The sequence below is a fragment of the Anoplopoma fimbria genome, chromosome 5, assembly GCF_027596085.1.
Source record: "Anoplopoma fimbria isolate UVic2021 breed Golden Eagle Sablefish chromosome 5, Afim_UVic_2022, whole genome shotgun sequence".
Taxonomy (NCBI): domain Eukaryota; kingdom Metazoa; phylum Chordata; class Actinopteri; order Perciformes; family Anoplopomatidae; genus Anoplopoma; species Anoplopoma fimbria.
In genome coordinates this window covers 9,835,182-9,848,513 of record NC_072453.1, presented here as the reverse complement: position 1 = coordinate 9,848,513, position 13,332 = coordinate 9,835,182, and the positions used below count along the sequence as shown (strand labels likewise).

The 13,332-nt window shown below is 40.8% G+C and overlaps 1 protein-coding gene across 2 annotated transcripts; it reads right to left on the bottom strand.

Annotated features, from left to right (window-relative positions):
* Positions 1–144: 144 nt before the first annotated feature.
* Positions 145–12,781, bottom strand: LOC129091208 (protein FAM171A2). 2 transcript variants are annotated; one of them, XM_054598733.1, is made up of 8 exons: positions 12,565–12,781; positions 8,331–8,558; positions 7,135–7,227; positions 6,436–6,594; positions 5,483–5,662; positions 5,274–5,387; positions 4,159–4,306; positions 145–3,985 (listed from the first exon to the last, which is right to left on the bottom strand). In XM_054598733.1, the coding sequence occupies exons 1-8, from the start codon at positions 12,644–12,646 to the stop codon at positions 2,509–2,511; spliced, it is 2,481 nt and encodes an 826-aa protein (XP_054454708.1). In that variant the 5' UTR covers positions 12,647–12,781; the 3' UTR covers positions 145–2,508. The 2 variants fall into 2 exon arrangements, with proteins under 2 accessions (XP_054454708.1, XP_054454709.1); XM_054598734.1 differs by having other exon boundaries at positions 4,180–4,306.
* Between the last annotated feature and the right edge of the window lie 551 nt (positions 12,782–13,332).

Sequence of the window (13,332 nt, the reverse complement as noted above, 5' to 3'; positions counted from 1 at the left end):
AGGAGTGAAAACCTTTAAATCTAATTGTATGATGTACTTAAAGTAGTTGTGTAACGATGTCGGTTGTCTTTTTGTTGAAATTTGCCTTCATAAATAAACTTAAACCATAGAATAAAAAATAAATCAGAACATTTGACTGTTGTGCTATTTTTTATTAACATTTTTCAACACATAACTTCAGTCTCTCTATCAAAATCAAATCACAAACAGTTACTGACCGTGGGAACAAGTTTATTACTATTTTGTCTCATGTACAGAAAGAATCAATTTACAGTTTACAAACAACTGACCAGGATTATGAAGCAAATGATTTACTGCACATGATGAAGGCCTACAGCTCCATCCTCCTCGCGTGTATTTGTACTATCAAAACTCCCAACAACGTAGTTTAAATGTTTCCTCTCCGGGGTTCAGTTTTTGTGTCGATCTCTGTCCGAAAACACAAGTTCACCAAGAAAATCTACAGAGAAAAAAGGTTCTCTCATGTCCAACAAAAACAAGCAGGGAAAGCCACAATTGCACATCTCATAATAATAATAATAATAATAATTCCATATCTGGTCCCAATAAAACGTACATTTACAGCAGTGGACGTGACAGCTCAGTAGGAATCGTTTCATGACGTCGTGGTTATTCTTCAGACTTTACATCACATTTTCAGTTTGTACTGTAGGCTACTGACACTTATGAACAGCAAGCAGATGGTGGAAAGGACCAACGAGTCAGCGTGACTTTTATACAGCTTGCTTCATAATCAACAAAAACAATAAATAAAACCCACTGGTTGAGCTTTTATCTGCCAGATGATATGATTCATTTCACAGTTGTTGATGATTTTAGGCAGTGGTGATGCTAGTGTTAGCGAGAGGAGCGTGTCGGTCAGTATGTTGTCGTTGTAAACATTTACGACCGGAAGTGAATTTCGTTAGAGCTGGATTAAGGAAAAAATTCAGTGTATCTTCATGTGACCGAGTTCATTTTGGCAACACCATTAAATGCGTCAGTGCATCACTTTTTTTTTTTGTGCCAAACATCCTGGATCAATAATAATAATAAAAAAAAGTCATTAAAACACCCTATTCTACATGTTACATGCACGTCGTTTAACACCATAAAATCTCATATAGTTCATCGTACAATTTACAAGTTTGGTGAAAAAGAGGATAGATACAATAAAACGAAGATATTAAAGGACGTAACACCCGCGCGAGAAAAAAGTTGTCAGTTGTTTTTATTTGCAGGGCGTGCTCCCCAAAATGACGTGTGTTTGTTGTTCCCACAATGCAATGTGCTTATTAGTGACGCCACGCTGCGTTTTAAAGAGCAACCTGCATGCCTATCACTCGATCCTATGTGAAAGAAGGCACTTACAGGAGAGAAGTGGTGCAGGTCTTATCTGGCTAAAATCAACCCCTGTGGATGTCAGTAGAATATTAAACAGGTAAGTCTTCAAGTAAAGTGGTGTTTTGGCTGTTTTAGGCTTACCCACGTTTTCTTGGCAGTTTGTCTACGCAGGAGAACTGTGGGGGGGGGCTTTTGGGTGCCTTCTGTTTATTTCATACATTCATATGCATGCAAAACCTCTTTAAACTAAATTATCCTTCAAACGTCTTGGAATCTATTTACACGACAGAAATTCGCAACGTCGACCGAACGACCAACAGGAGAAAAAAGGCAGAAAGTCCATGTTTTGGCAATAAATCAGTGACGGAGAGAGGATGACGGGAGAGACGATGCTCAACATTTCAAATCATTACTATCTGATTAAGTTATCTGGACACATGAACACAGCACAGGAGGAAGTGCGTCCCTGAAGGAGCAAAATGCAAGTCGAACGTTGGACTTTAAAGATTGCATTATCCGTTCACAGGGGCACAAGAAAAACAATCAATACAACTGATAGGTTCTCTACATATTCAAGCTTTGGGAAGTGGTTTTCTTTAAAGAAAACTTAATCTAGTAACAGTTTGGAGCAGGTCGAGAAGTCAAGGAGAACGTCTTCTACCATCTTTGTGAGCCTTGGTGTGGTTCAAGTTCAGGGAAGTATATCTAATTCACCTTTCAATTCCATAAAAAATGTCTTGGTTTCAATCAATCAATTATCAAATATCAGTAAGTGCTTCTTTCTTATATTTTGCTCTATAAAATGGCTATTTCCACAGTTAGTATATGCAATGGCTCAGACGATGGTTTCAGTGATGTGATGGGTGACAAGAATTCACAATAAACTGGATACGATAGATCATCTCAGTGGAAACCAGTGAGAGTAACGGACAGCGAGACTACGAGAGAAATCAGAAAGTGCGAGAGCACCTCACCAGAAACACAAAGGTCAAAACAACAACCTGTAAATGGACCAGTGAAGCGTGGTTGTGCTTATTGTGGTCTCTCTCTCTCTCTCTCTCTTTCTCTCTCTCTCTTGGTGGGAAACATCTTCCTCCATTCGTCGTGGAAAGATTCCAGCTTTTTGAAAAGGTCGTTCAAAGTGTGTCAGTAGGTCCAGACATCTCACTTCCTGGGGTGGAAGACCATGAGAGGCCGGTCTTCGATCTTCTGCCAGGGGCTCTTCTTGTTCTCGTCTTTGTCGTCGGGATCGTCCTCAGGACTGGTCATGGAGTCGCGGCGGTTCTCGCTGTTGCTGCTGCGGCTGCTGTTAACGCGACTGCGTCCTCTCCTGGTGATGGTGGATCCTCTGGAGGACGGACCTTCATCAAGGAGAGGGGTGAGGGAGTTCTCCTCGGGTGAGACCGGGCGCCCCTCGCTGCTGCTGGGCTCGCTGTGGTCCGGGTACGCCAGTTTGGAGTAGCATTTCCCCCCACTGCTGCTAACGCCAACGCCAACGCCCTTCCGTCCTCCCGTCCCCCAGCGCTCGTCCTTTCCCTTCCGGTTCATCGCCGACTTGCGCTCTTGAGACTCCTGAGGCGGCTCCAGGTTGACGTCACGGCCAGCGCCGCTGGGGCCGCTTAAGAATCCACCGCCACCGCCTCCACTGAGGTCATTCCCAGCATCTATGTAGGAGTGGCGCACGTGAGCGTTGTTTCGTCCGTCCAGGGAGATGAACCACGCCCTCGGGTGCTGCTTAACACCAAGCTCCAGTAGCTTCTTCTCCGTCAGAGCCTGCAGTTCCCCATTCATCTGAGCCATGGTGGAGTCGTTGAAGAGCACCGGGATGGTCATGGGTCCACCAGAGGAGTCGGACGCCCAGCTCTGATCCTCGGAGTCGTCCCCTTGAGATCCGCCTTGTTTCTGGGAGTGGTGGTGATGGTGCTGCTGGCCTCCTCCCATCTGCGTGCCGTCCTTGTCCTGGTCCTTCTGGTCCTTGCCATCTTTCGAGAACTCGGAGGGCAGGCGCATGTAGTGGGCCGGGATGACCAGCGTTGGCACCATGCTCCGGTACATGTTCTCCTTCATCTGGTCAATGGAGCTGCAGAAGATGATCTGACCCGGCTGGGTGTTGAGGGAGGTCGGTCTGGCGAGGCTGTCTGCTGCTGCCGCCGAATATTCGGGGGGTTTGTCACTCTGGCTCGGCACGTAGCCTTGGAAGCGAGGCGGGGACGGGGGGTCGGCGGAGTACCCTCGATTGTCATTGGCGTTGTGGTGCCGATGATATTCTGACTCCTTGCCCTCCATGGGGCTGTAGCTCCGGCTGTAGTCTTCATGCAGCAAAGGGTTGTCCAGGTTGTTGGTCTCGGTGGCTCGGGTGACCTTCATTGGGAAGCTTTCACCGCGTTGGGGTCCCGAAGCATTTTTCCCCTTTGCGTGTCGCAGCATGTGAGCTGGAACGTGTTTGGTCAGGTCCTCCCTCGAACTCTGGTAGTCTCGAGATGGGGACATTTCAGATTTTTCATTAGAGGGTCCGGACTCAGCGTGGCCTCCACAGATCAGGTTCAGCCGTGAAGTGGAAGTTCCCTGGTCTCTTTTGGCACCATTTAGATTGGATGCGTGGGGCTTCCCTTGCTGGCGACGAGGTTTTAAACACTTCCGCCTAAAAAAAGGTAAACAAACACTGAAAGTCAGAAATGAAAGAAGCACCTGTAATCTGATGGGGATTATTAGAAGAGTCTAATCTGGAATTCAACCCACATTATTTGGGTTTTTGCAATTTTCACCACCAAAATCACCATTTTTGCTATATTATTAGAAACCTAAATCTGAGACCTGCGCCTACGCTCCCCACACCTGCAGTAGTAGAGCAGCACACAGAGCAGGATGAGCACCAGCAGGGCCAGCGAGCCCAGGATGGAGAGCAGGAACAGGGTGTGGTAGGTGGTGATGTCCCTCAGGCCTGGATGAGACTGACCCAATCCTGCAACACAATACAAGGACGTCTAAGAATCACTCATCTCCTAAAACAGCTGGTCACTGTAGTTTTTATCAAACAAACAAGAGGAAATAGTGACTAGGGACTATTTTCAGAGTATTTTTGGCAGCAGGACGATGTAAATCATTGATGTGTTTTTTGGACAAAAATGAAGCTCTATGGCTCAGAGGGAAAGATTTATTAGGCTTTGATATTTCACACACACACTGTTGTTTTTTGGTCTTTTCATGGAATTTTTATTAACAACAAAAATGTTAAGAAATCACCAGCCTGATCCTTTTCAGTTGGGTGTTTTTATTGTTATGTGCTTGAACTTCTTGTGATGCTTTTATGACAACAGCCTTTAGGCCTAAAATGCAGAAATGAGTCAGCATTTTTTTCCACTTCCTGTTCCCTCGTCTAGAAGTCAATGTTTTTTTTAAATGTATTTTTGGTTAGATGTCTGAAATAATGAGAAGACTAAACGTCCTCACTAGAACACTAGTCCTCCTTTAGCTTAGTGGTGGAGACGTGAAGTCATGTGACCGTGGTGGAGTTCCTTTATAGTCTAACATTAGTGTTTTACTCCACACTTCAAAAATCATAAAAGTGGTTTTCATTTATGAAGATTACCTTGATGAACAAAATGTGTGAGTATCCAAATAATCCACAATTCAATGGAAAAATACAACTGGCTTTTTATGGATGGAGCCAGTGTGATGCAACAAAAATATAATGTTGTCTCTGCAGCATTCTCTCATCAAGTAATATATATTTCCCTGAGCAGGACAAATTTGAATTTACTGTTATAGATTTCTGTAAACTATGCAACAACACAACATTTCATTTCAGTCTGTATTCCCTGTTTTCCTCCCGAGAGATGTTCAGGAACATCTGCTGGCCCAGAGCAGCATCTCTGCAGATGAAAAGCAGCAGAAACAGCAGAGCGGAGGGTGAAGAAGCGTTACGGTACCTGAAGACGAAGGGAAGGCAGCTAACCAGTATCCCATCTGAGGAACCACCACGTTCCACACAAACTGTTGGCCTTCCCTTTGGATGTAGCCCGTCCCGTTCCGAACCCAAAGTCCTGCAGAAATATTAATTATTACCACCATTATTACATATGCAAGCAAAGGTATTCAAACACAAAAAACATCTGACATCACGCCCTGCTTCCCTCACCCGTCTTAGGCTGATACAGCCAAGCAGGGACACTTGTGGGCATCCTGTTGCGGGTGTCGGATGGCAGCGGCACCTTGACCTGGATCGGATCGGAGACCTGGATCTCACGGCCGTCTTTGTCAAAGAGCTGAACGCTGACCACGGCCAACCCTGTCAAGTCCATCCACCCTGTTTCTGCACCTGAAGGGAAGAATAAGTCACTCTATTACATATCTGAGAAAAATGTCTTTAGTTACAACTTGAGGATTCAGGATTTTTGAGGCTACTACCGGTACATCTATTTTGATATATAGGAAACATTTGGTATTTACCTCTATAGTGAGCATTAAATTGAGTCACTTATGAACCATCATTTAGTTTAATCACTGACAGGTGTAGTGTCACATGACTCTAATGCTAAATAAAATGTAAACATGCACTAGGTAGCATGCGGGAGAGTGATTTCAAACACAGTTAATATAGATTTTTGTGTGTGTATATCTATGTATATGTGCATGTATGTGTGTATGTGTAGGTGTATTTATGTTTAGATATGTACATGCTACTAGCTAAACAATTAGTACTATTATTGCTGCTATTATTTTAATTATGTGCCTTGTTTTCTAAGGTTGAATGTCAGGTTGAATGTTCAATTTAGTTAGAAATGTAAAAAAAATAAAAAGTTAAAAAAAATAATATATATATATTTAATATGCATAATAATGGAGCTTTTAAATGCATTGCAAATAATTTTTGAATAACTGAGAAACAATCAGTTTTAGCCTTTACACTCTAATGAAACTAATGCAATCCTGAATTAATCCTACTTTCATAAAAGTCATGATGTTTTTGTTGAAACTGTTTTAGAGAGATGTTGAAAAAAGTTGGAACCTCACTATTGTCTGAAGCATTAATATTTCCCTTTAATAGAACTACATATCCCAGATGGCATCAGATCATTCCCCGACACCCACCTGAGCCATTGGTCTCTTGGCCCAGGAGAAACGGGAAGCCGCCGATTTCATACTGCGTCCTGGCCGTGGTCAGCGCGGCCGACAGCGCCGTGTAGTTGGACTCCGCCGGCAGCTGGAGGGACTTCCTCTGGAGCTGCACCAGCGGCTGGTTACGAGCTCCTGCAGAGAGAAAACAATCTGTGAATTCCTGCAACCTGCTCGTGTCTTTATATCTCTCAAACGGCGTAAACATACTGATACAGGACTGAGCTGATGTTTGTTTAAAAAAATACTGCAGCTGTTGCCATGGCGACAGCAGCAGCGAATAACACAGGGTCATTTAAATGTTAAGCAGTGAAATCTGTGGAGGCCTGAGTAGACACAGGGGGGGGAGGAGAGGGAATCTGTCCTCCCCCTCTCTGCTGGAGACAAACTAATTTAAGATGTGATGACAGGATAACTGTTGACGGGTCAAACCGACTCTACCCAGACCCAAAAATAGGACAACCGTTACCCAACAGGCTTTAAATCTTGTAAAAATGTCCGTTGTGATTCACTGTTTTTAAAAGAGCTTGGACTCATAAATTGAGTCTCAGCTTTTTGGACTCTGGAGTTAATAATCTCTCATAAATCCAGGGTTGGACAGGATAAGTGAGCATGCATGACTTACGATGAAATATTCAGGTTTCCTTCAGAGAGAGATGTTTTTATTTTCTTTACCTGGTGACCCAGACAGAACCTGCAGGACGTCATCGTATAGAATGAGGGTTCCTGGTCTCTGGACCAGCAGGTACAGGCTGACTGATGCATACACTAAAAATAAAAAGAAGAAGAGACACTTAAAGTTTAAACAGCAGAGCTCCAGGTGTGAAGACAATGCTGAGACGAGGTTTCTGCATAGAACATCAAGGTTACTTTAATATTCAGAGTTTTCTCCACATAAATATTTGACTTAAATGAATGATAAACAACACAAAATGAAACTGGAACATGTGGTCATTGTTATTTAAAGGGCTGAGTTGAACAGATAATAATAAGTTGATAATTTGTCATTTACTTTATTGAACTATTGTGATGTTACCTCCAATCTATCAGCATTCAAAATAATGAAATTCATTACTCCATGACTAGTAGCCGAGTTTACAGTGTACGATCGAAGATATGGCCTTGAATTATATATAATTAAATTATGTTTATTTTTAAGGAAGACTAACTTGTAATAGAAGAAAAGATAAAAGGAACTTATTTGTCACAAAACAAACTTAAAAAGAAACCCCCTAAAAAATTAAATTAATACATTTATAAATGTATAATTCAATGCATTAATAAATGTATAAATTAATACACATTTTTTTTTTAAATTAAAACAGGGAGTAAAATGTAGATAATATATATAAAAAATGATATATTAACAATATCATGTTTTGCTTTGTAGTACCCCTCTGTATATTATAATAATTCCTGATTTTATAATTAATCATATGGATGTGACCTGGTTAAGCAGCGGAGAGCAATTCAAAATTATGAATTAAATTTACTTTTTGCAAAAATAAACACTTATGAGATGAAGAACTGGTGACAGTGTTTTTGCTGCAGGTCTGATGTTGATCCCTAAAACTCCACAGAACAGGATTAAAAACAGCCTCCTGCAGCAAAGACTACTGTCACAACTGCATCACTCTTAGTTCACGGATGAAAAAAACATCCACTAATATCCTGCAATCACAGATATAAACATGAAATGTAAGACTTTTAAAGTGCTGCAGATCCTGTGTGATGAGAGACAAAAGCTGCAGAGCCAGCCAATGAGAGGACTGAATGATCCTGTTAAGAGGCAGATTTCACAGCTCGATAGAATCATCAGAAGAATAAACAAGTGACGGAAAGAATGCTCTTCAATAAGTAAATGAACTTACGTGGGATGCGGCTGGAGTGCCAGGGCACGGTGTTGGTGACGTAGTCTTGTTTGGAGGCCGTGATGATGACCCATGTTCCCGTGCGGTACAGGAAGCTGACCTTCACGACGCCATCGCTGCCGGCCCTGCTGGACGCCAACACCGTTTGGTTGCCGTGGACGACCACCTGAGCGTCCGCCAGCGGAGACAGGTCGCTGTTGTCGAACACCTGGACTTTGATTTGAACCTCTGGGACAAAAACATAAAGACAGAGTGGAACGGTAAGTTTACTTAGAGCTGAAACGATGAGTGAATTAGAGGATCGACAGACAATAAAATGATCAAAAACGTTGAAATAAAATCTCGCTGCAAATTGGGCAAGATGGAAATGTTTTTTGCCTTATAAAATACTTAAACAATTATTCAAAATTATTCATTTTTGTAAAAAAGATTGTAAGTTATCTATTTGGAACAGACTTTGTATTTGCCTCGGGTAAACAAAAAGTATACTTTTCTTTTTGGCATAGATTTGTTATTCCATTCAATAAGAAAGCGAGTGGAAAAATACTTTGTGTAGTCGGATATTATGGAAGTATTAAAGCAGTAATCACCCTCAAACATGGTTCAATATATCAAGCCACCCTTGACTGTTTTACAGGGACAAATTCATTATGCAGCAGTGCAATGATCTCGACTAAAATGACCTTCAAAGTGAAGAGAATTTAGCATGAAACAGCTGACAAAAGACAACGTAGACCAGAGGACACTGTGGACTCAGACAAATCTGAGACAAATGTGCAACAACACCCTCTTTTTGTCTTTATATATATATTTATATATATATATATGTGTGTCTGCAAGTTTTCAACACAGAACAAACAGTGCAACTAAAAATTATGCAACTACTACTATTCCAGGGATGATCATCCTCCCAGTTTACAGTTCCTATAATCTGGCACTTGATGAATGTAAACAGGAATATTATGTTTTTTATTATAGTTTATTTAATTTTGGGGGGCATCTGGCACCATATCAAGCATGCCGAATTAACTATCAGCAGTTCCTCTTTGTATTGAATCCATTGATGTACAGATATCTATCACTGGATACCTTTCATACAGAAGAACACTTAAAAACGTGAAGATTCTCAGGCAAGTTCTGCAGTGATGAGTCTTTTCATTTTTTCCTATGAATTCTAAGCAGATTTATGGACGTTATATAGGATGGAATGTCAAATAAAATGACATCATCAGAGAGAGAAAGTCACACTGAATCTATAAAATATATGTATCACGTCTTTGTGTTCAGATTTGAGTGAGTTATGACTCCAGGAAGTGGCGGTGAATTTCGCCACAAAAGGTATAAACTACAATAACTAACTTCCTGTTGTTTTTTAGAGCACTTGCATGTCCCTTTCACCTCATCCAGTATCTTTTTTTCCTCATGATGACCCTCTGCTGCAGACTAATCACTCCCAGCAGCGGTGGATTAATACGATGTTGATGATAAATGTGTAAGTCATCACAGAGACACACCCGTCACAAATATCCGTCTCGTTGCTGATTCATCCTCCCATGTTTTTCAGCCCCAGAACATTTTGTTTCCAGTCTTGGACAAGCGTGGATGTGGGTCACGCTTTGGGGAGAAGGGGGAGTGGGGAGTGGGGGGGGGCGTTTCCATGGATACAAGCTGACTCTCCAAAAAGCTGGCTCAGACTGTGTAGCAGGACGAGCTGTCGCCATCTAAAACCCCTCCAGGCCTCTCGTGACAAAAAAAAAACCCTCCATGCAGAACTTCACACAACGTCTCACTAATGGCTGCACTCAGATCATAAACGGCATGTATATATATATATATATGTGTGTGTGCGTGTGTGTGTTTGTGTGTTAGTAATCCATTGTGTGTGTATAAATGCTGTCATACATTACCACAATTGGTTCAATAAAGGCTCCCTTGTGTGTGTGTGGAGAGGGTTTCCTCAATCTGGGGTTGAAGCAGCTCCATTTACAGAAACACTGAGAGTCACAGTGCCACATCAAGAGACTGGGAGTTTTCAACAACTCAACAACTGTGAATCTAGTGGAGTGTAAACGCTCCCAAAACGCAGTTTAAACACTTCTTAGGGTCAAGATGAAACCCTTTAACCTTAATAATAGGGCTTCACCTTTTTAGTCGATTAATCGAGTGTCATTTTTTAATGCTTTTTTAATCCTGAATGATTTATTTTCAAGAAACTTATGATCATAGTATCTCTTGTAAACACCTGATTTAAATTGGTGTTTTTGTGTGAATCTTTGTACAAAGAGTGTAAATAGGAAGTGACTTAGTCACCGTGACAACACCCATTGGTTTTAAGATTCAACTTCAGCTTTTTGGCCGTCGCCATCTTTGTTTTTTTGGCACCAGAAGTGACACGAGAGGGTGGAGCTAAGAACAACTGAACACTGCATAAGACATTATGAGGCAAAAATGTTACGATTAACTTTCATGAATTGTAAATACATTTTGAAAGGGTTAAAGTTGTAAAACGAAGACACGGACAGCGCCGTGGTAGAGACCTGTCAATCAGTGTGTAGCCCCGCCCTAAAGCATACCCTGCTTTATGGTCTATTTGACTCTAAATGGACCATAATTTACTAAATGAACATCATGCTGTATTGAAGAAGACTTGAAACTAGAGATTGAGACCATAAACTCATGTTTACAATGTTTACTGAAGGAATAAATCAAGAGAGAAGTAGAGTCATTTTCTCATAGACTTCTATACAACCAGAGGAGTCGCCCCCTGATGGTCAGGAGAGAGAATGCAAGTTTAAGACACTTCAGCATGATCCCCAAAATTCAGTGTACTTTCATAGAAAGACCCAGAAAAGCTGCAGTTATTCACCTCTAACGGGCTGGAAGAACTGAATTTTTTGCCTCGCTTTTGGATCAAAACATTTTGATTTCCTGTTTTCTAACTGATCAATCAATCAACAGTCTGTCGCGCAAAACTGCAGATCTCTTTGGACGATAATTGCTTCACATCATCTTTGCGAGTCGTTGCAGCTCAGCAGAGGAGATGTGCTGATCTCTTCCAAAACACCTCTGAGGTATTAATTCATTGATGATTTAATCTGCTGAGCAGCAGCTGGGGAGCAAAAAAATCTATTCCAATTTAATCTGAATTAGGTTCTAACAGACTAACAAACAACAGAAATACTAGATTACCAGTAGAAGATGTTTGGCACTTAAAATGTTAGCAGCTAAAATAAAAGTACGGATCCTTTTCTTTATCATAAAATATTATATAATATTAATGTGTTAGCAGCGTGTTTATGTTGATGTGCTAGTTAGGAACTTTATAAAGGGTTTGTAGTTTAATCTTTAGCAAAGCATCATATTTTAAAAGCTGATCACATGTTATATTTTGTAAAATCTACAAAAACTACAGCTCTCAAATGAATGTAGATCCTTTTAGAAATACTGCAATGTATAAATACTCCATTACAAGTAAAAGTGCAATACATAAAACCTTAACTGCTTTGTATTGTGTCGTATTTTGTTTGTTGATAATATGTTTTTATGTTAATTGTTAAGCCGTAAAAGAACGACAGCTGTCAGACTAATGTAGCAAAGTGAAAAGTACACTATGTCCCTTTATAATGTGGTGTAGCAGAAGTACAAAGTGAGAGTAGAGTAAAAGTACTCCGTTACAGTCCAGCAGTCTGTGCCTGTGACCATCCATGCAGCTGAAAATAGCTTGAAGCATGAATAATGAAAAGTAATTACATAACGTCCTTCAAAAATAACCACCACAATATAAACACGTTTAAATCCTGCTGCTGCATCCACATTCACCTATTGTTATTCATGCATAATGGATTATTTTTTTTGTAGCTCTTTGAAGACAAATAATGTGTGTGTCTGCAGGTTTGACACATTCCCATCCATTGTTGTGCAGCAGCAGCAGCAGCAGCAGCAGCAGCAGAGGCCCTTTAACACACATTTGTTCACTATCAGAGCATTAAGCACGAGTGTGTGACATCACCTCATGGATATGAGAGAATATGCACCATCCTAATAACATCATATAGAGTAGAGCGGGTATGAGTAGAGGATCAGCCCCCTGTAGAAACACATCTCCTCTCGGGCTTTAATGGATGACATCAGAGGTGCAGAGATGTTTTATGTCGACAAAAGCCATAATAAAAAAAAAAAAGCAACCACTCCCATCTCCTCTCATTGTGCTGCATGCACCCCCCCTCCAGCTTACCGACTGCTCCCGGTTCTGGAAGAGATTTGGCCCTGCAGATCGAGACGAGGAGGAGCACGCGACAGATGAAGCTGACCTGCATCCTTGCAAAACTACATCTCTAGTCGCAGCTCCATGCTTCTTCTTCTTCTTCTTCTTCTTCTATCCCCTCGTGCAGCAGCTTCACAGCTTTCAGCTCGAGCTCCGAGATGCTGCCTGGGCTTCTCCTTGTTTTTATTGTCTGAGGAAAGGAGGAGGAGGAGGAAGAGGAAGAGGAAGAGGAAAAGGAGGCCAGCAGCTCCCTCTGCTGGCCTCCATGACGTCACGTGTCAGGGTGATTAATGTTTACAGAAAATATTTCCCATTAATTTAACTAGCATTCATTTATTTACAATGTAGAAAGTCCTGCATTCAAAACTCTACTTGAATAAAAAAAGTATCAAAATATATTTAAAAGTACTAAAAGTAAAAGTACTCATTATCTAGAATGGCACATTTAAGAACAATATATATCATAGTTATTGGATTATATTATAGATGCATTCTGATATTTTTATTTTTATTCAAAATATTTATTCAAAATGTAGTTTTATTTGTATTATCTATGTATAAATATGTATAAATATTTATATATATATATATCGAGGTTTTGTAGACAGAAAATAAACTGTACTAAAATGTACAGTTTATATCAATTTTGTTTTAATGCTTCTTCTTGAAACTTTGATGAATAATTTTTTATTAATATTATTATTATAACAATTATGATAATAACAATAATAATATTTG

Bases quoted from the DNA above. Each gene is read 5' to 3' on its own strand.
- LOC129091208 (XM_054598733.1), bottom strand. From the start codon at position 12,646: ATGCAGGTCAGCTTCATCTGTCGCGTGCTCCTCCTCGTCTCGATCTGC. The intron at 4,307-5,273 runs GTACCGTAACGC...ATTGTGTTGCAG, and splicing joins TGCCTTCCCTTCGTCTTCAG to GATTGGGTCAGTCTCATCCA. The intron at 3,986-4,158 runs GTCTCAGATTTA...ACCTTTTTTTAG, and splicing joins TGTGGGGAGCGTAGGCGCAG to GCGGAAGTGTTTAAAACCTC.